Source organism: Melanotaenia boesemani, chromosome 9 (genome assembly GCF_017639745.1).
Source record: "Melanotaenia boesemani isolate fMelBoe1 chromosome 9, fMelBoe1.pri, whole genome shotgun sequence".
Taxonomy (NCBI): domain Eukaryota; kingdom Metazoa; phylum Chordata; class Actinopteri; order Atheriniformes; family Melanotaeniidae; genus Melanotaenia; species Melanotaenia boesemani.
Genome location: NC_055690.1, coordinates 17,242,429 through 17,265,312, shown reverse-complemented (window position 1 = coordinate 17,265,312; position 22,884 = coordinate 17,242,429). Strand labels below are relative to the sequence as shown.

At 37.7% G+C, this 22,884-nt stretch overlaps 1 protein-coding gene across 2 annotated transcripts in view; it reads right to left on the bottom strand.

Annotated features, from left to right (window-relative positions):
- The window catches only part of LOC121645593 (CD166 antigen homolog A-like), a 42,154-nt gene that overhangs the window by 5,518 nt on the left and 13,752 nt on the right, over window positions 1-22,884 (bottom strand). For both annotated transcript variants that reach the window (XM_041994111.1, XM_041994110.1), the window contains exons 2-11: window positions 10,303-10,409; window positions 9,870-10,083; window positions 8,178-8,242; window positions 7,660-7,747; window positions 7,320-7,493; window positions 4,719-4,843; window positions 4,458-4,590; window positions 4,023-4,135; window positions 3,809-3,935; window positions 2,584-2,705 (exon numbers count right to left, since the gene is read on the bottom strand). In XM_041994111.1, the coding sequence (XP_041850045.1) occupies window positions 2,584-2,705; window positions 3,809-3,935; window positions 4,023-4,135; window positions 4,458-4,590; window positions 4,719-4,843; window positions 7,320-7,493; window positions 7,660-7,747; window positions 8,178-8,242; window positions 9,870-10,083; window positions 10,303-10,409 (1,268 nt within the window). The remainder of the gene's footprint in view (window positions 1-2,583; window positions 2,706-3,808; window positions 3,936-4,022; window positions 4,136-4,457; window positions 4,591-4,718; window positions 4,844-7,319; window positions 7,494-7,659; window positions 7,748-8,177; window positions 8,243-9,869; window positions 10,084-10,302; window positions 10,410-22,884) is intronic.

Sequence of the window (22,884 nt, the reverse complement as noted above, 5' to 3'; positions counted from 1 at the left end):
AACACCACTGTCTGAGAGAATTGCTATGACAACCAGTATTGATTTGCCAACAAAAGAATACATTTTTAAAAGCAGGAAGGGACAGAAACATTAAAAGCATTCTGAGTACTGAAAGACTTAACAATTTCTTCTTAGACTCAAGGTAATCTGAAGAGGAATTTGAAGAATAGATAGGATGTCACTTGTTAAAGCTGATATCTGCCTTGTTGCTTTAATGAATAAACTGTTAGACTTAACTGTGCTAGAAATTAACAAGCACATAGGAGAGAAAGTGTCGCCCAGTATGTACTTCTGAGAAATCGGCTTGTCCAGGCTTGATGGGTTGCAGCTGTCCAAGATGTCAATGATGATAAAACTGTGCTGTTCAGTTACTGTAATTAAACATAAGCTCCAGGAGTGCAAAGACTTATTCAAACAAAGTAGAGTCAACACAAACTTTGAAACCAACACCCTCATTTTTGCTGTTATTCATGTCACCAAGTAAAAATGCTGAGGTTTTATTTGCAAACTGGCAAAAGTTAGGGCGATTAAACAAAGGACATTTATGTTTCATATTTACTGTAAATGGCCTTTGCACTGATTTTCTTTCAGTTATTTACTTTCAATGCAGCAGTTCTTTTTTTTTTAGCTAAGTCTGTATTCTAACTGTGTGCTTACACACAATAAATTTGCTGAGATGATTTAAAAAAGAGTTAAACTTAGCTGCTGGTAAATTGCTTGAAAACCAACAAACTAACAGTCCTAAAGGTCATTTGTCTGACAGCGAGATATAACACATGTGTCACACATATCAGATATAGTGACTATTCCAAAAAGAGCCACAAAGTGCATGGTTTACACACCAAAACCCATTCCATAAGGAAGAAAAAGATCATGCTCTGGGCTTGTTTACAATGCTTATGCCATGTTTAAAGTTCCAGAATTCACCATAATGTAATTATAATAAGCAAAAAAATATTGAATGCACCTGTAGTGTGTGCAAACCTACCAAAGACACCTCAAATAAACGGCTTATAAAATAACATTTGGCATTCAGTATTAACTCATATTGAATTCTATCAATGGTATCTTGTATCTGTTCAGAGGAAAGCAATAAGCTGCACTGGAAATTTAAAACCAAAACAACAAAACATTAAAAGGCAAGAATTTAGCATTTTATTAAATCTGGCTGCCTGTCATTCTTTTTAACCTTTAACAGGAATGAGAAGCTAAATATCTTTTCATGCTTGATTTAATGTAACATTTTTTTCTTCATAGACGTTTTGAAGCCTGAAATAATATGAAGAACTTTTTGAGAAGAGAGGAAAGAGAGTGGACAAACTATGAATAAATGTATGTGCTATTGTATAATTCTACAATTATTTTCAGTGTTAAATGTTACACTTAATTCATTGTAAAGATTTCTCAATGTCATCAATTTCTATAAAATATTGTGTGGAAGCATAACACAGATCACAGGAACATCCGCACGCAACGAAGACAAAGTTACACCGTATCTGCGTGTTGCTGCTGGTGTTGCTTTGTTTTGGTTCTGTGTGAGTTGCAGAAGATTAGACTTAGTGGGACACTATGGCAGAGGAAGAGTTACTCCCTCAAAGCAAATGGATAAAATCATCCTTATGGGAAAAAAGAAAAAGATCAAGGTGTTGTTGTGGAGGACAGATCACCAGCAAAGCATGATATAAGAAGTTGCATTGGATATGTTTCATCACCTGTATGATAACCTCCAGCTTTTTATACTAAAGATAAATGCAAAGTAGTTTAGTTAAATGGCGCTAATGTTTGTCTAATGCAACATTAAATAAATGTTATTGTGTCATTTGCTATTTTGTAATCATGTACAACCCGGGTTGTTCTTACAGCACAATGTGATGCTTTCACTGAACGTAACATTATACAGATGAGAAAAAACAAAAACAAAAAAGACTAATTGTATCTAAATACAAAGGATAGTGATGCTGTCCAGAGATAATTAACTTGGCATGAGGTCCATGGCTTTTAGTTGTCAGTGTGCAATGGTCTGTAGAAGAAAGCGTATGCAATTGGAGATATGTGGTCTTGTTTCATTATTTCTGCTGTTCCAGTATTATTCGTGTATCAGAACAGCTGGAAGTCAAATCCAGCTAGATGTTTGGCATGTGTTTCTAAATTCTACACTCATGTTGAACAGAAATGTTAAAAGCCATTTTTATAATGAAGTTTCCAGAAAGAACTCTCCCAAATCCAGGTAGCGGTCCCATAGCCTTTCCCTCTACTTTCTCTAAGATAAATCCAGAGCTATTATGTAAGATGATTTTTTCTTTGCACAGCAGAGGTGACTAAGTTGCAATGAGACTTCTTGGTTACTTTACTTTGTTTTTATATTACTTTTTTATGTTAGCATCAGAAGATAGATATAAATAAAACTTAAAGACTTTTAAGCAGTGTTTATGTAGTTTTACACATTTACAGTGTTTTATTAATTCATTACTGCAGAATAATAATGTTAATTGTGATTACTACTTTGACAGTAATCATACCAAGAAAATCTATAATCGTGACCTACTGATAAAGGCTGAGTTTTAGGTGTGTGAGTGTGCATACCAAAGTGCCATTGATGCTCCAGGAAACAGCTGGTTTTGGGGAACCTTCAGCCTCACAAGTTAAGACATTGTGTTGGCCGTCTTCACCAAACTCTGTGAACAGCTGCCTGATAACTGGGGCACCTGCAACAGCAAGAAACTTGTCAGCAACATCTGAATTAAAAGATGAATGGTCATGGTTGTACTTCATGCATGACAGAAACACACTTTAAAACAAACAAACTCCACTTCTGACTACTTTATTACATCAAAATGACATTTGAGCAAAACAGCTCTTTATCATATAGTTAAAATAAACAGCACCATGTCTGTTTACCTTGGTTCAGTAACGTATTTTCTTTTTTTTTTTTTTCTGGTCAAATTTCATGCAAATTTTTGGCTGAGCACCTGCCACTATGTTTTGTGTAAATTTCATGTAAGGGCACTTCTGAAATGACAGAGGTAGGTAGATTCTCAGTGCTGCAGGTGGCTACTCAACTTATTTTCTTGGTTGTTTCGGATATTTCACCATTCAGTTTGATCCAGAAGGCGTCTATAGTGCTAACTGACTGGAGTGAATATGTCAGTGAGTTATGAATGTTCCAACAACAGCTTATAAGCCTGAAATTACCCAACTGGTCAATTATAACTGAAGACATCCTCTAGATGAGAGGGGACACACGTTCAACAACCAAGAACAGAAAAAGTTGCTGTCTATTCAAGCACTTAGGAGTATTTTGAGAAGTATGAACATTTGTTGCCCTACTCTTCTGTCTTTTGCTGAAGATGGGTCTAGAGACTGGACAACAGAACTCTAAGACAGAAAACTCTTTCACTGTACCCTACAAATACTCAGCAATTAACCAGCGATTTCTAGATTGTTTAATCTGTGCAGAAAAATGTGTAAAAAGACAAACAAACAACTTAAAACAAACAAAAAACAAGTTGTGACTTGTGATTAACTGTCTGGATTCTCCGATGATTTGCCTGGCAGCTTCTGTTAAACCACAAGTTGTTTTTATGCTTTGATTTCTGTATGAATTAAACAAACACGAAATAATTAATTTGGGAGCTTTAGAGTTATTTTGAAGTTGCTTTTTATGAAACTTCTTCCTCTGTCTCCAGTCTCAAGCTGAGCAAACCGACTGCAGGCTGAAGCCTTGTGTTTGCTCTTCATACATGAGAGAGAGCGGGATAAATCCTTTCATCCAACACTGAGCAACAAAGAATTCCCTTTAAACTGTTACCTTCAACAACCAGCTCAAAAGATGCTTTTCGGCTGAGGGGCCCCATTGTCACCTCGCACTCGTAGACACCAGAGTCTGAGTAAGCCAGCTGGTTAAACTTGGGCTCTTTATCCAGTTTACCATTATCCTGGATCAAATTAACAGAATATTAGCACTTCTAATTAAAATAACAAACATTTATTTGTGGATTTACTCTATGAAAGACAGCTTTTACCTTTGTCCAGGAGACCTTTGAATTAGCAGAGGAATCAATCTGCAGGGTTAGATCCAAGGGCTTGCCAACACGCTTGACGATGCTCCCAGAGGGGATTAAATTGATGTCTAGGTCTAAAAAGGAGAGAGGGTGATGAGAAGATGGTTCACAGGTTCGATGAGGGTTGAAGCCATCCTGTTGTTAACCATACAACTCTGCACATGGCTCACAGCCCTACAGATGCAGCTTTTTAGAAGGAGTGCAGTTGATCTAACACAGTTCTCCACAGATCACAAGAGGACAGTCTGGCAAAAAGAGATATTAGGACTTCCTTTTCTCCCACAAACACTTCCCTGCTCTCATTGTGACAGATAAATCTGCAGGCTGTGAGGGTAATTAAAATGACAACAATGAAGGTGTGTGGTGAAATTGCAGTATTTATTTATTTTTCCTTACAGTTGACTGTGATGTTATTGGTTGCTTCCATTGAAGGTTCATCAATCAGAGAGCATTTGTATTCACCGGTGGTGTTGCGTGAGACATTTATGATGGGGTAAGTGTCTCTGTTTTCAACTTTCTTCAACTCTCCCTGCAAAGGACATTGAGTCAAACAACTGTAGGTTAGCTGTTATATATTATTATATATTGTTAATATATAGCTCTAATAAACACAAAATGATGGAATTTCTAAGTAATTGATGGCATTTTGACAGGTACCTTAAGGTGAAAGTGAAAGCTGGTTGGTGCAGGATTACCATCTGCTACACACTTGAGAGTCACGTTGTCTCCTTCTACAAGAGGCGACTGAGAGATGACCTGAAGGGCGATGTTTTCCGTGGAGTCTGTGCAGAAAATAGGGAACAAAAATGTCTAAGAAGCGATATGTGAGGGTGTAACAACTGGAGCGTGTTCCCCAACAGCTGACTGACCTACTGTGTCAGTACGCTACAGAGAGCTCTATCTTTGGGCCTCAGTATTGGTTATGACCAACCTGAAAATGCAGCTGAGGAGATGGCTGAATTGCTGTTATAATCTGAGGCATTCAGCCAAACAATCCTTTCAAAACTCAATGTTTCTGCTCCATCTGAAGTGAACGCTTTACAGATTTTCTTGAAAGAAACTGTTCGAGCAGCAATACAATCCACTTTGGTTTACAGGGCACAGGTAGCTTCAATGTTAAATGCTGCATTCTGCAGAAATTCCACCACAAAGTTTCAGAATCCACATTTAATTTTTTTCTTAAGTTCCACTGTCAATGCTGCTGTAACTGTTTGAGTGTCTCTCCTGGCAACAGCTGCAAAGACAGTTTGTTGATCCTTTGATGGGTCTGAAGCGGCTGCTGTGTGCTGTGATGTTGAAACAGCTCAACATCAAGTGAGTAGTCAGACTCCCTCAATCTGGAAGCCCATCAGCTTAAAACAAATGACCGTGCCAGTGGGGGCAACAGCCAATATTCTGGGCCTCCGGTGTAGCCAGCGGATATCTGGATAACAGATATCTGGGCCAAGACCTTCTTCTCTGTGCACTAGTCTCTTCTTGTTTCAGTGCAGTTAAATTCAAAGAAAAATAAGCAATAAAACTGAATAGTTGCCTGACAAAATCAATAATAATAATTTTGTCTGTATTTCTGCAATACAATCTTCTTTTCCCACTTCATTCCAGGCTTTTCATGTAACAAAATGTGACTGCTAAACAGACAACCAACAGAAACTATAAAGATTACAGTACAGAGAATCTTTAAGATCAGTGTTCCTGAGCTCTGACCATATTATTAAATTCTAATTAGGCAGCTGTTTATACATCACAAATAGTAATCACATAAACGGCAAATAAATTATTTTTGCAGTGTTAGAGAGATTCTTAAACAGATCAATCTGCAGTTAAACAATATGTCAACTGGTACTTTATTTTAGCTCTTGTAAGAATTATTGAAGTCTCATTGAAGGGAAGACATGTAGACATTTGTAGGGACTTCACAATCCGATCTCAAGTATAAGACGAGGCTCCAGATCAAGGCGCTTTTTGAATGAATCAGTATTAGGTTAACAGAGCACACTTCAGCTCTCAAGCTCTGTTGTTTTATGTCCCCTACAAGTTCAATGTTAGTGATTAGCACAAGGCTAATTAGCACATCATCACAGATGCACACTGCTACTCACCAATATCACTAAATCAGTAATGAAGGCACTGTATGAGACCACCACAACGTAACATGTTCCAGTAAAGCAGGTTGAAGCAGCCCCCCCTGGTTATGTTCAATCGATGCATGCAGTGCAATTATGGAGCAATTTGATATATACTCATTTTAAGTTTATACTTTGAATTTCTTATCTAACAGATCACAATATTACTTCAGCAATATTATAGAAATAGTAGTTGGTTCAATTTTATTAGTTAAACAAGTATAATGTATTATTAGTTGAATTTATGCATGGCTATCTTTTCAACAGGTCTGACCAGAATCAGGAAAAAAACTTAAATGTGACACCTTTGGTTCTTAGGTTTTTTTTTCTTTTTTTTTAGGAATGTCCCTCCGATTTTGTAAATGGTTTCACAAGGGAAAAGAAAAGAAGTATGCTCGAAGCTTATACCAGTAGTAGACATCTGGTGAGCAGAACTACCCCTTGAGGCTACATAACTCTCAGAGGAACTCCACAAACAGTAACTATCACAGAGTCGCCAGAAATGTTTGGTCCAAAAATGCAAAGTATAGCCTTGGGTGTCAACTTTTCATATTTTCAACAGATACACATTCAGACGGCAAGCACTCCTGACAAACTTGCACAAATACAGAAAAAGTCAAAGATTTCCATCTTACCAAAAAGGACCCACAGTTGAGAGATAAAAGCACCAAATGAGCAACATCTTTACTTGGGAAAAGGAACATTTTAACACTAGCTACAGTAAATATGAAGCTACAGTGGGAAATCACTTCTTCAGTTTAGCTTGGCAACACCAATGAATCACATTTGTTAGCTTATGAAGAGCAGGCAGATGTTGTTTCAGTTAGATCTTTGCAAATTTAAACAAACCATCTGCTGGCTGTAATATATTTTGAGGACAGAAATAAGTGGTGTCATTGTTCTGAATTAATATACCAAGAAGGCAAAATATATGTTTCTCACTACTATGTTTTCCCGCTACAACACACTACTCCTTTAAGAAAGCTTAGCATGATTGTGGAATGAAAATAGGTTTTTGACGCATCAAGCTATTGTCAATATTGACTTTCCTTAGTTTTGCATTTAAGGAGTGCTGCTACAGGTGCTCTGAGAGCAGCTCATCTGCAAACAACACAAAGTGGGTTGAGTTACTCACACGTGATAGTCAGAGTCACTGGAGAGGACACAATCTGTGCACCTACAGCGTCACGAGTGCTGCAAGTGAACTCTGCTTTAGTGTCTTCCTTCTTGGCAGAATACTCCAGTGTGGACGTTGTGGTCGACAGGCCAGTAGCAGGGTCTATCACCACTGAGTCTTTGATGGAAATCCCTGGACACAAAACAAACAAGCACTGCCTGAAAACTCTAACAAGGAAAAAAACTACCAAAACCCTGCAGATACCCTTTCAGCAAGAGGTGGACAATTTAGAATTACAGAACATTTCATACTGAAAGTCATACAGATAATAATAATAAAAAACACAAGGAATGCACACCTTTCCCATCATCTGCCAGAGGTTTTTTGTTCTTCAACCATGTGATGCTTGCAGCTGGATTAGCATCTCGTGCAACACATGTTCCCAGCTGAGGAGCGACAACAACAGCAAAATAAATTTAAAAATTTAAGAAACATAACAAAAAACTGCTCTCAAATGTATGCATTTCATTATTTTTTTAAAATAACTAAACATGTTAACAAATTAGTTTTCTTAGTGCCTACACAGCATTTGAGGAGTAAAGAGTTTCTCTGCCCAAATGAAATGAAATGCCCAAAGCATTTCTAAGGCTCCTCCAATCCTCTGAGTATTCTAATTACAGTAGGTAGGAGTGGGGGGGATGGGGATTTCTGCTCTTTACAAATTCATGAGAATCACTTCAAATAACTCATTACTCTAGTAACATGCACGCTATCTGTTATAGGCCTCAAGAAACCTTAGTGCAAGTCAGGGATTTCCCTTGATGAGTTACTGTTAAAAATGTAGGAATGAGCAACATTCAGCACTAAAAACTCCACCTTAGTGAGTTTGCCAATCTCCAGTTCCTTCGCTTTGTCAGATATATCCAGGTTTGCAGGTGGTTCTGTAATACATAAAGCATGTGTTAATGAATGTTTTTTTGGGGATACAAGGCTGTTGCTCCTTTAAGTCATAACAAAAGGGAATTACTCTCTCCTACAAAAAGACAAGCAACTCCTGAACTGTCTGAAATGCTTCTTTTTGTTTTTGCTTCTTTCCAGATCAACATCTAAATGTAATTGTATGGGTGTGATTTGTATATATATATATATATATATATATATATATATATAAATATAGATTAGCGTGTGTTTTTCTATTTTGGTTCAGTATATACTGTGTATACAGCATATACAGTATATTCTGTTTATTATATACAGCTGTCTGCAACACTAAATTGCCCTAATGAGGGACGAATGAAGGTCTATCTAATCTAATTTAATCTAATCTTATCTAATTTCCACTGTGCCTGTCTAATACGGTCAATAAGCTAACCAGTCAATGCACATTTGACTTGACAAGAGATGTAGCAGTGTACTTTATGAAAAAAAAGTGTTTTTTAAAGATTTGTACAACTTTTCTGGTACACCCTATAAATCAGATCAAGAACCTGTAAATTATATTTAAAACATAAAAAAATTAAGAACCAGGAACAAGGTAACGCAACTGGAAAGATACTACCTAGGATGTACAAAAAACACCTATGAAGTATAAATTAAAAATAAACAACTGAGATTATTTGCGAACCATCCACATTTAGTACTAGATTGAAGACAAATCACCACTGTTGCTAATCTGACCCGGAGCCAACAGAAGAAGAAAAAGAAGCAGTGGCAAATTATCAAATTGGTGGCAAACAACACGAGCTGAAATTAATGACAACCAGTGTAATTACAATAACGTTTGAAGCTCCTGGCAAGCAAACATCGCCCTTGCCATTCCTTTCTTTGACGAAGAAGCCATATTCAGCAGCAAAGATATGAAATAGCACAAAACAAAAAAAAAAAAAAATACTGGTGTTCTTTGTTTTGTCAAGACAGCCTTTGGGATGTAAAGGACTATTAAGTAAAAAGCTTGCATTGTTAACATTATGGATGCAGTTTATATTGTAGCAATAGTTTTTGAGTCCACAAAGCCAGTTTGTTGTGTGTTAGCACACACTGATGAGGTGTTGATTGATTTGCCTGTTTGGTATGTCAGAATTGCAAAAGATAGACTGATGTGAAAAACCGCTGGAACATTGTTACATCGTGTTGTGTGTGTGTGTACTGTTTAACAGTTAAATGCATGACTCGTGAGTGTTTGGGCCTAAAAAAGTGTTCAGTACCAACTCTCAGTCAAGTATTTATCATTTTGGTGTGGGGTAATAGTATGAGCTCTCAAGCTATTTACTATGTGCTCCTTAATTTGGTAATAATGTGCTTCAAGGATTGAGTGCTACCAACATTAAAGGTGCAGACCCTGGGGAAGAATGGGGTAAACTGGAGTAAGTCACTCCACACCATCATATTGGCCAGTGTGAAAAGAGCTGCAAATCTATGCTTGAATTGAAGCTCCTATATTTCTTTCTGTGCTATTTTTCACCAAAGCAAGTTACAGACAATTCATTAAGGCCTCTGGAAATGGTTTTAACTTATGAAAAACGAGCTCAGTATGCCTCCTTTAGCAACACTTCACCAGGTTATACTTACTGTAGACCACCAGATTAATGGGGTATTCTCGAATGTCTACATCAGTCACCATCATGCAGGTGAAAGTTCTCTGGTCAGTAAGTTTGACTGCGGAAAGCAGCAGGCTGGAGTTCTCGGCCATTCTCACACGGTCCTTGTATTCATCTGTGGCAGTGATCACAGTATTCTGGTTGTTCCTGATCAGCAGGTCTCCTGAAAGTCCTTCTCCTTTGTCCTGGAAGAGCATAGTGCACTTGTTACACGTCTATCACATGCAGCCACCAATTCAAATAAAAGCACCCAGTGTCTTGTTCCACACCCCGTGGTCATGCAGTGTCATATGGAGGCACAGATGCATGCTCTAATGCACTCAGAATGGGCGTGGTTCAGACATGCTAAGTGGGTGTCCGACGGTGGTAACCATTGTGAAACCATTGACCTATGTGTGACTTACATATTTCCATTTGGTAATGAGGATGCTTTCTGCTTTGATGCCTTCACTGTTGCAAGGAATCTCAACTGTTTCCCCATACAGGCCGATAACGGATTCCAAAGCGCTTACTGTGAAATACAAAAGCATAAACATGTTCTTCAATTATGTATCATGAGATACTAATCTGGTCGGGTCCAACATAAATTTTTAGACATAAAATCTAAGTCTGTTATTTTACAGCCTTTTAACAATACCATTTAGTCTCTCTCTAAACACACAAAAGCAGCAGATCCAATAGAATTCTGATAATTTTACAGCTCCTTTCCTGCCCTAAATTTCATTCAAAACATTGCCATGGAGACAAAGTGCTTGAGGGGGGGGATGGGAGGAGGGTGCCTACAGAAGTGTCTCGACAAACTGTGATGAGGGGTTAGAGCCAGAGGGTTGCAGGGTAGAAAAAAGCTGCCACGGCCCGCCTGAAAATGAGGTGGTGTTCATTTTTCTAGGATTCGCATTTACATTTCAGACCTCTTGGAGTTCAGGCTTAGGTAAACGTGCTAGTGGGCGTGTGGAAGCATAAATCTGACAGCTAAAACCCAAAACAGTTCCACAGCACAACAAAGTGCTGGCCAGCCATGCTTTATCTGTTGAATCAGTAACAAGTCATGTTTGTGTATTTATGGGAAAGGAATAAAAAAATACTTGAATATTTCATGCACATTCAACTTTGAAAGTTTTTGATTATATTTGTTCAAAATAACAAAAAAAAAAAAAAAAAAAAACCCAAAAAACAGCTGCACACATCAACAGTCCCCCCTTTAGCTTCACTCTCAACTCATCAGCGCTTTAAAGGTTTCCTCAGAGTGGTGCAGAGTTGGAGTGAATTCATTTGCTGTGTGCGTGATCCTCATTTGAATCCTGTTTGAATGAAAGTAAATGCTTTTACTATGGTTACCATTGTTCACATTATGACAGAGTAACAACTGGGACCCTGAGGGAGTGTTTGCACAGTTGAATGTGATGTCAGGCCAAGGTGACAAGTTTCGAGGTGCACGACTGTTTGTTTCCTCCCCCTACATGTTTTGTTTCCCACGTTACAACCAATGTTATTCAGTGTCATTTTCACATCAGGACTATCAAGCAAGTTAAAAATATGTCCTGTAATAGTTTTGCTCTGGTTTGATGTACTGCTTAAGTAAAGACTCGAACAGCTTGCCTCAAGTCAGCAAACTCTTCTACTGCTATGTTCTTGACACTTAGCCGAACAAGTCCACACATAAACATTTGCCACTCATCATTATGAGCTGTCAAACAACTCAAGTCTGACGCCTTAGTAACTGGCAAAACCTGTCTTTAAGGCTCCTGCATGAAGAAGATGACTAAATGCAGACCATTTAATCAAATGTTTTTAACAGGGTCTGTCTACCTCACTGCTCTGCTGCTTTTTAAGTTGCTTTAGCCATTTTTGTGACTGGGATGACTTCACTGCCCTGTGGCCACTTGTCTCGCTTCAAAAGGTTTGGTTCTGGAAATGCAGAGAGTTTAGATGACGTGACATGACAGATACTATTTGACAACATGGAGAAAAGGCTTGTCTGGTGCCATCCACAGGGGACTTTATAACTCACTGATCAACATGATATACCTTGTTTATTTATTTATAAAAGCCAGATGTAATAGTTATACAGCGGCCAGGGCAAAGCTACTTCCTTACTTCTATTCAGCCTTTGTGATAAGCTGTCATTCTTCTGGCAAGAGGTATTTATCTGAAATGCAACCCTGTCTAATCAGTTTCAAAAGTAGCTTTTTACACTTTTTTATCAGTCCTTTTAAATGTTTGAGACTAAGGTTGGATGAAATGGCAAAAAAAAAAGACAAAGAAAAAAGAACTTCAGCTGTAAGAAATAAGTTCAGCCAGTCCTTCCTGAGACTGAGCTGTTAATAGGTGTACTTCTAAGATACTTAACCTTTATCTTTATCTTAAAGTGATCCTAATTTATCTTGACACCGGCAAAAAATAAGCAAGCTTGATGGAAGTAAAACATCAGGTAAAACCAATACAGATAGGAAATAAAATACACAGAAAAGGATGAAAGGGCTGGAGAATGGTGCGGGGTGGAGTATTTCAGTGGTGGTAACTATAATCAGCGCTGACAGCTGTGTCCATGAAGCAGAAACAGGTTATGAAAGCAGAGTAACCCGCCCAATGAAAAGTACGTGAAAAACACACAGCACTGACGTAGCATTTCACCTCACATTTGTACAATCACAGCATTTAAACGAGGCTCTGCGACATTTACTAGTCACAGCTCAGGACAAAAAAAAACAAACAAAAAAAAAAACAAACAAAAAAAACAAAACAAAAAACATCACTCATTTAAACCGCTGACATATTTTTACAAAGAATTCTTTAGCAAACATGGGGATAAGCTCTGTCTCCTGTCAACTAAATTACTTTTACTTCCTGCACTGATTCCTCTCATTGTCCAGGACCCCTGAAATCTGCTCATCTCACATCATTATGTTCAATAACCCTTTAGCGGGCAAAGGACCATACTTGAACACTTCACTGGACATACAAAAGTTTTAAAGTCTTGTAATAGTCTAAAATATTGTTCATGAAAATTTAAATTTTCAACCTATGGTTTAAATTTTCAAGTGTTTCAGTGAGGGTCTGATAAAGGGCTACAAGCATTCAAAGTTTGTTTACTTTTAGTAGCAACCAGAGCAATAATCTGCTTAAATAATCCTCTGAATTATAAAACTTCAAGTTTTTTGCCTATTTTCTTTGTATTCGTGAAGAGGCTTGACTTCTTATTAGTTTCAGCATTTGATAAAGTATTAATTACTTCTTATACATTTGAAATGCAGCTGATCTGAACTCTCTTAACAAGTGGAGTTTGCTGGAATATAAATTTGCATCTAAACTTGCACCCATCTAAATTTTGCCAACAAGGTGTCCATCAGCAGGTAGTTTAAATACAGCATGCTGATAGAACAATCCCACACTCCGTAAGTTCGCCTCTCTGATATAAATCTAATGAAACGTGCAGGTTTCTGATCAAGGCAGAAATGATTGCATGTGCTGGGTGGAAGAAAGGGAAATGGAGACATTCTGAATACATTGTGAGGTGGCTGTTAATGAGCTTTCTGTGCAGTATGTAGGGACATGATTTGCATATGTGTGAAATTTGATGACATCCAGCTACGCTTAATTTTTTGAGGTATTTAAGATGCCAAAAATAATCTCTCCATGTTCTGATAATGTGTTACACCTGTGCACGATGGTGCTTGAATAATGTAATGAACTAGAAAGAACATGCAAATGTTTTTCAGAGTCTAGTTGGAAACCAGGTCTGCATGTCTGCATGCATCTTAGTGCTGAGAGTCAAAAATCTCAAGAGAAAAATGCAGTACAACCTGCTAGGATGAAGCTTACAGTACAATGACTTTTAAAAAAAAAAAGAAGTTTTATACTGAATAAACGCTGCAAGCACAGCAGTGTTGAAAAGGTTATCCTTCTTCTTGTATAATAGGTTTCTTACATTTCACATTCAAATAGAGTTTTTTGAATATTCAAACAAAGCTGTGCTCAGTGTCTCTGAGAACTTTAAAAGAGTGTATTGAGAAAAAGACATTATCGCTGCAGATTACACTATTGCACAATGAGAACTAATCGCACGTTGAGTTACAGAAGGCAAAGCTCCCGCTGCTTACTGAGATAAGGTAATCCCTCACAACAAAAGTAAGTGAACAGTGACTTCACACTGACAAATTCTTGCACCAAGTTCAGAGTACATACCAAAAAATCATCACCTCCAGCTGTTGTCTGTAACATGCGGGTTTAATGGGAAGTGATAAGAATAACACCGGCTACTGAGATCAGCTTAACTGTCTTATTGTCTTACTCTTTTCGATCATGTGTAAAAACGAAAATAATACTTTGATACATAGGAAAGTGGTAATGACCGAAACTATTCTTGAACAATGGCGGCAGCTCAACGTAATGGGACTGGAACTGAAAGAATTATTGTTTGTTAAGTGTTTCAATGGTCAAAAGGTGTAAAATAAAAAAAGAAAATCACTTCTTTTTCCTGGCTGCACGGTGGTGCAAGAAGGTCGCCGGTTCGAATCTTGGCTGGGCGGAGGTTCGAACCTTGAGGGTGGTGGCCTTTCTGTGTGGAGTTTGCATGTTCTATCCGTGTATGCGTGGGTTCTCTCCGGGTTCTCCGGCTTCCTCCCACCGTCCAAAGACATGCATGTTAGGTTAATTGGACACTCTAAAATTCTCCCTCGGAGTGAGTGTGTGTGTGAATGGTTGTTTGTCTCTGTTTGTGTTGGCCCTGCGACAGACTGGTGACCTGTCCAGGTCCAGCTGTTAAAATGCTGGGATAGGCTCCAGCTCACCCGCGACCCGATATGGAATAAGAGGTCAAGATGATGGATGGATGGACTTCTTTTTCCAAACTAGTAGGCACTGAGAATGTTAAAAAGGTTATGATTGTATTGATAAATACAGTTGTAAATACAACTGATTGGATCCCTTTATGTAGCGTCCATATAAACATGTCAGCTGGAATGTCTTATCAGATTGATTTCAATCAGATAGATGAAATATTTGTCCATGTAAACATAGTTAATAAACTCTTTTCTATTTCAGCCATTCTGTTATAGATTTGCTCTTATTTTTGGGCTCTTGTTTTTTCCCCAATTTTAGCCAGAAGTCAGATGACAGCACATTTGAGTTATTTGAAAGAAATTATACCAAAAGTCTTGTGGTTTCCTTTAATGCATCTTTGCAAACCTGGAAAAGAAGAGGAAATTCTCCTTGCCATGCTTGTTTGGTATTTCCTGAAGTGTATTGTGATGACAGTACATTCCATTTGACAAGCTAACTGAAAAGATGAGATAAGGCCCTTTGACGTCCACTTCTGGGAAGATTGGTGCCTATCTTGAATGTTTTCCACCTGTGAATAAACTCTCTCACTGTAGAATGATGAACTCCAAATAGTTTGGAAATGACCTTACAACCCTTCCAAGACTGGTAGCCAGCAACAATTGCTTCTCCAAAATTGATGTTCACGGCTTTGGTCTTCAGAACCCCAAAATAACTAATCTCACCAGCTTTTATGTGCATTCCTTTTCATTTATGAAAGTAGAGCTTTCACACTGGACATTAAAAAAAAAACCGATGCTAAGGTAAATCAAGGAAAAACCAGGTGAATGACTGAGACAGGAAGCAGCACCACAGGAGACACTTTCATGTTCCTGATTAAGGCGCCTCTATCCGCGAGAAGAGACAGGTGACAACAGCTCAGATAGAAGCTCACCAGGGAAATCAGCTACTTCGCCACAGTATCCCTGTTTTTCTACCTTACACCTACCTCCCATTTGAGTGTGTCTGAGTGTGTGAATGCCTTTCAGCTACAACTTCCAAAAGAAAACTGAGGGGCCAAACTTATTAAGTGCTGAAAATGAGGAGTGTGCAGTGAATGGAGATCCCATGGTGCATGTCTACAAAGACTTGATGGCAAATAGCCTTGCTTCAGAGGTGGTTCAGCAGTGAGGGGGCAAACAGAACCACCACTAGATCAATAATACTTGAAGAAAGGCCAGATTCTCATACTGAACTGCACCTGCCTGAGGAGAGAGAAATCAAAGGAAGCCTAACCTTCCATGACTTTCTGCTTCTAGTCCTTGTCTTTTCTTTAATAATTCAACAAGTCCTGAATTTTGATTAGCCATATCAAGTACCCCAAATGAGAGAGATCAGTGATTTAATAAGCTCAATCTCTAAGCGCTTGCTGCCAAGAAAAATTGCCATCACACAGAAAGGTGAGAGAGGGCTTTAGAAAATTGCACAGCCTACAACCAGATCCCCAAAGCATCCTTGTAGCTATCTGCAACCACCTGAGCTCTACAGACTGCTGTTGTGTCAATTCTTTCATTCTGAATGCACCCCATCAGCTCATATATTGCCAACTGTGACAGGCACATGACTACGATGTAATTCCGCTACAGTATCAGCTTAGGTTCAAGAAATGTTCCATATCAGCTGGCTGAAGAAAGACATTAAAATAAATAAAGAAATAAATAACAACTACATCCTCACTATCCGTGTCTGTTTCTCTCGAGGGAAGAGGTGTAATCATGTCACTGATGGATAACTGACAGCACAACATCCCTCTCACACTGCATCTCTTTTTGTTGCAGGCTGAACCATGGAAGCAGCGTTCCAAGCAACACTGTATGCTCTGTAATTTTACTCTGTCCTTCCCACTGTAATTGCCTGTCAGTGTCTGTACAGCATAAAACTGAAGCCATCAACTTGTATTTTGACTGTCAAGAGCCAGTGGGCAAAGAAAAAAAAAACAAAACTTACATCTGTTCACTGCTGAGTGATTTTTAAACATGTAATGAGGAAGCATAGAACTTTCATGGGCAGGCTGCAAACTTTTTATCTATGCTGGCAGCATACTAAGCAGGTCTGCTAGCCAGCTGGCCAACCACTGTGGTCCATGCTCGACTATTTCAACAACTGTTGGATTTGGTGTGTAGTGCAGAGCTTCACGATGCCCAAATATTCATTTCTGCTGCATTTCATGATCCTCTGACTTTTCCTTTTTAGTAATTTTGAGGAAGCCACAATAATTACTGTCAATCCTAACCATTTATGAGCTGATTTAATCAAGTGTCATTTTCATTATTCATAAATTAGCTCCTTTTCTAGACGAATCTCTTCATCTTTTTGGATATCCATTGCCAAAAAATGGTGTTAAAAGCCATTTAATTATCCCTGCTTTTCTGACTCCTTTCTTGTGCCATCAACATCAAAGATGCACCATTTACTGTCATGTTGAAGAAAAAAAAGAAAGTCTTCGCATTGGAGATTTTTTCTTTTTTTTGGCTTGAGACAAAATGTTTGTGATTATTTATCAATTACAAAAATAATATCTATAATTTATAAGCTTATTCTTAGACTTCAGGGTTGCCAGAAGCTGTATTTTGTAAAATTAACATTATGAATTTGAGACGCGCAGATTTTAACCCATTTGCCTGGTTTATGCCACACCATCTGGTTCAGGGCACAGAAGCGACACAACAACACCCTAAAGATGTGACCCCGTGTCTCCCTGACCTTCAGTTTTGAAAGAAGGTTCATTTATGGACAGAAAGACTCAGACAAAGCTTTCATTGTCTGACAAGGTTCCCCAAAGGGTCTATCTGCAGCTCAGCTGAACCACGGTAGTTTTTTTTTTTTTTTTGCTTTTAATAAGTGATCCACTCTCTTTGGTCTCTTATCTATAACTTCCATAAAAATGTTGTCTGAAGTCTAGCACATTTATTAGTTTTATGATGGAGAAGAGTAGAATATTGCCTGATAATAATAGAACACTGCATTGATGCATTGCCGTGCAATAAAAAAAAAGTGAAATGTGAAATTAGTCTCGAGAATAGCAAGCCAATTTAGTTTTGTACTTATCAAATGCTGCAGTACATTCTGCATGCCACATTTACACGAGGTATCACTGTCCCAAAACTTGAAAGAAATACATTCACTTCCAAGTTTCATATCATTAAGGTATAATTACCTTTCTTTATATGACTTATATTTTTAATGTTATTTTATTAAATATACATAAAGCTAAAGGTCAGGTGACTGATCAGTTACTAAATTAAGTTAGATAAGTAAATCAGCAACTATGTTGATGCATGGTTTATGGTTCGCAATTTTAATCCACTGAAGTTGTGCGACAGACCAATGAAAATTCATTTGTTTGATTCATTTGTTGAGCAGGAAACCATCTAATTTGATTTGGCCCTGGCAAGAAAACAAAACAAAACAAATAAACAAAAAAAACAAACAAACATCAAAACAAAATAAATAAAATGGCCAATTGAGGCTTCAAGAGCAAGCTGAGCTATACTATTTCAATTGTAGAATGGCGATGCACTGCTGCACCAGCTCTAGTTACTCTGTTAATCTATATCTTACTGAAATTTATAGAAATTTTCTACTGAAATTTCTAGCATGTTATCATGAGTAACCATGTCATTGGGAGACATATGGGAGCAGCCCGAGTAATGACTGGAATGGCCAGTGCAAATAAGCTGAAGAAGAGACATTTTAGAAAAATCCTGCTCTCTGCATCCCCCGTATCCTTGCAGGGATTAAAGGACACATTGGAAAAAGAATTAGCAATTACTAATATTAGAAAACAAGTTAAATTATTTTAACTTTGTGATCATGCCAGAGCACTACAGCTTAAGATTATACATAGAATGCACATTTCTCCCAACTGTACATGTTCAATCCTTTTCTTTCCCCTATGAGCCTTAAATGTGAGATGGAAGTGGGTACTCGAACTCATTGCTTCTGGTCATGCCACAAGTTGCAAAAATATTGGACTGATGTCCTAATGGAAATGAAGAAGATATTTAGAGTTAAGTTGCAAATGGACCCTCAATTTCTCATTTTGGGACTCCAAGTAGAGCCATAGCATCTGAATATAAGAAACTTTATTGTGCTTTGACCTTTGCTGCAAGGACGAACATTTTACTGCAGTGGATCAACAACAAAACACCAATTGTTAAAGGCTGATGGAGAGTGCTATTGGATTTGATACCACTGGACTATCTGACATGCATGGTACACTAAAAGTCTGATCTCTTCTTAAAAATCTGGATACTTTATTTATTTATGTTATGTGTGCTTCTTTTGTAAAAAAATTCTATATCAATAAAAATATTGTAAAAAAAAAAAAAACAACTAGACATGTTAGTGAGAAGAGGTGTCTCTACACCCTGGGTACCAAGTTGTTTACCAAAAGTGTAGACCTGTATAAGCAGTCTATATGCTGAATGTAATATATGTTTAGCTTAGCTGTTACAAGGCAACAAATACAACACCACAGTACCTTTATATCTCTGGAGATTTCAACCATACTTTTTTTTTTTTTTTTTTTTTTGCTACACTTCCAAATTTCCAAAAATTCACCAATTAATTTGGGGATGATTTGCATATGATACGTAACTTGATGCAATATGATGTAATATTATCTGAAACAATATGATTCAATGTCATGAGTCATTGTCGCCTTGGAGAAATATGTTTAGGATTCAAATTACTAGCTCATAACGATGTAATATTCAAGTAGCTTAAATTGAATTTGGTACAACAATTATCCACAACATTAACATCACTATAGAATAAAATGATAAACTGATTTTATGTGGGGAAAACCTGCTTCCTGATATTAGCAGGATGATCACAATTTAATAGCTTGGTGTAAATTCTTATTAAAACATTACAGCACATACAAACATTTATAACCTGGCGAAGAAAACAAAACTATTTTGTTCTCACTATCCATTTCTACTCCTCATTAACAGGTATAGAAGTAACTCACTTAATTAAATTGTATTTAGACTTGGTTATGCATTATTATGTAGCTTAAAGTCACAGCTGAGTGCTGCTACATGATTAATATGCATAGTATACTCTCAGATTCTTCCCAGACAAGTCCCTTCTAGCTCAAAATACTTTAGATGTTGATGGCTCAATGCTATAATTAAGACGTCCAAATGCAAGTTCACCAACCAGTGAATGATATCAATTTTCGTTAATATACAATCTATGCTTCCAAACTGTCACTTAATGTGAGGATTTGTTGCAGCTTAAGTTTGGATCTTCAGATTCCTTGTTTTTTTCTAACCAAAAGCCCAAAACCAAATACATGCAGTTAATAATAACAAAAAAGAAATTGGATTTTTTTTCTCCTTGAAAACAGCTTAAACCATTTTCAGTTGTCAAAATAGCAGCAAATGTTGTGTTGATCAGCTATTCAGCAAATCAGCTGCATTTTTCAACCCTATAACCGACCCCTTGTGTAAAAACAGGACCTGTTAATCCAAACGGACACAAAAATAAGTAGAACCCCTTCATATTTTCTAGTCATGCAGAGCCATGTTTGTCATCTCAGGGTATCTCAGGGCTAAACAAGTATTTGCTGTTGTCTGAAAGAGGATGGACAGCAAATGGAAAATTATGTAGAGAGTGCAAAACGAGGTATTATTAGCATGAGTCTATTAAGGATAAGCTCCCCTCCCTCAACCCAGTAGCAAGGACATATTATGAGATCACTGTGCTCCAAAACCAACAAAAGAATTCATGGTTGGCAACCATGAGACAAATCACAGAATTCATGATCATTCTCCATGTTTTTTATGAGCAAAATGCTAATCTAAGGTGCATATAAGAGGTTTTATAAAACATATGAATGCAAAAGCAGTGACTGTCATCAACAGGGCTCTTTATGAGTCTCTACACATCCAGAGCAATGAATATCTTAACCTGCTTCACACTCCTCTCTTGCCAAAATACAAAGCCCATCTCTAACAGGGAAAAATATATATTTTCTAGAAAGACACAGAGGTTTCTCTTACACCTCAAGCAAACATTGTTCATTAGTTGAGACATGTATGGTCAACAGACACCTCTGGACCACAGCAGGCGGGAACAGGGCTGATATACTGCCTGCAGTCTCACCTGTTGGGTTCCCATTGTTGCCTTTTCACTGGAAATGCTGCCTCCCTTTTCTTTGATTTCAGATTTGTTCCAAGGAGGCCGCAGAACCTGTGCAGACCTGCTGGGGAGGGATCAGGTTTCTACTTCTGCCTCTCGCTGGGGATCAAGAAGAGAGGACAACGAAAGGGGGGAGGGCTCATGAAGGCGGAGATTTATTTTGTTTACAGGCATTTAAGGCCCTTGTGTAATTACTGGCTGCTTCCCTAAAGAAACATTAATGTTGTCAGGAGAAAAATAATTAATTTTACTGATCTGTGATGCTTTAAAGACCCCTAGAAACCAGTTAGTTAATGTGGCATTAGTCTTGCATTAGAACAAGATTTAGAAGAGCTGTGGTTGTTTATGTGTATTTGCATTTTTTATTTTTTGGCTGTTTTTACTGATTTACTGTAGGGGTGGACTCAGCTGTAGACCACTTGTTACTGTATAAATTTGTTATTTTAGAAACAAATATCCTCCAATCTTATAACAAAACTCTTTGCTATGGCTGTAAATAGTATTTCAATGAGTACCTGAAGAAGGGTTAATGTTATTAAGGCAGTTTGCAGGTTTTTTGTTATCTTTTTCTCCTCCTTTTTTATATATATAAAAAACATGTAGTCTCTGAAGTAATTTAAGGGTATGAGTGACAGTCTGGTGAACATGATTCATATCATGGCTTGTTTGCTTCTGATTCTGTGATTTCCTGCAATTCCCAGAATACCTGTTGACAATCCAGTAAGAACAGGTGGAAACACTTTGCACCTGCTGCGGGTTATTCGTGTAGATGGAGCGAACAACAGCATGAGCACCGAAACAATAAGCCCAGAGGAAGAAACGAGTCCCGCTCTACAGCTGGAAACATGGGATATCTTCTCACTACACTGCCTTCTGCAGCATTAAGGAGATCATTTTCACTCAGCATTACTTACTAAAGAGAGTATGCAATAATGAAACAACACAGATATATAAGTTGTAAATTTTCCATTAGGTTTCAGTGTTGTCAGATGTCACTTTTCCTGTGTTTGGTCTGTTATCTAAGATAATAAAAAAAACATGGCGTCAAACAACAACAATGACCTCCGACTGGCAGGTAGATTGTTGTAACCTTGTGTCTTTAATATCCACAAGCAAAATCCTACACATCACAGTTATACTTAAGCACTATACACTATAAGCTCATATTTGCGTGCAATACACACTGACTTCACTCAAAGTTTGAAACTGGATAACAGATATAACAAAGATTTGTGTCATATAGAGAAAAAAAGAAAACTTCCACAGTTTGAAGAAGATCTTGCATTTTTCTTTTTGATTAGTGAGTTTGAATTGAGAATTTAAAAGAAAGCCGTTGTCAAGCACTTTAATAAATTATGTTCTAGTTGCTTTAAATTACCATCTTTCTCTATTGATGCAGACAGCACAATTGAAGCAGAACATTCAGTTTTGATTCGGCTTAAATTGAACAGTAACGCTTCAGAAAAGAAACCAAACTGGGATAAGAAAGTTTTAGTTGGTATTGAAGTTAAGTAAGTACAAACACAGCTAAAGAAGCTATGTTTATGCAATATCAAGAGGGAAAACACATAAGCATCCATTTAACAGGACCAACATTTTGACACATGGCTAATATCACTGACAATATCACAATGATTTTTGCCACATTTTTGACAGGCTGATGGGGAAAGATAAAAGCACATTACTGAAGGGTGATTATCCCCGTAATTGACATGCCGTGAGGTTTCCTAGAAATTGATCTTGTTGCACGATCATTAGTCTTTAAAATGTCCTCTTCTACACACTCGACCACACGTGTGACCATAAAATCCTCTTAAAAAATGTCATAAATTGCATCAGCAGATGAGCTGTGCAGAGTTGCAAGGACTGCTCTTAAGATCACAGCTGGCTGAAGCGATTGGATGGTAAGTGCACTCTAAAATCACATCCATTATCTTGTGAATTATGTATTGGAGGGGCACACGCCACACTAATCCAAGAGGGACGGTGGGGGTGGCTGTGAGATGCCTGTGGGCAGA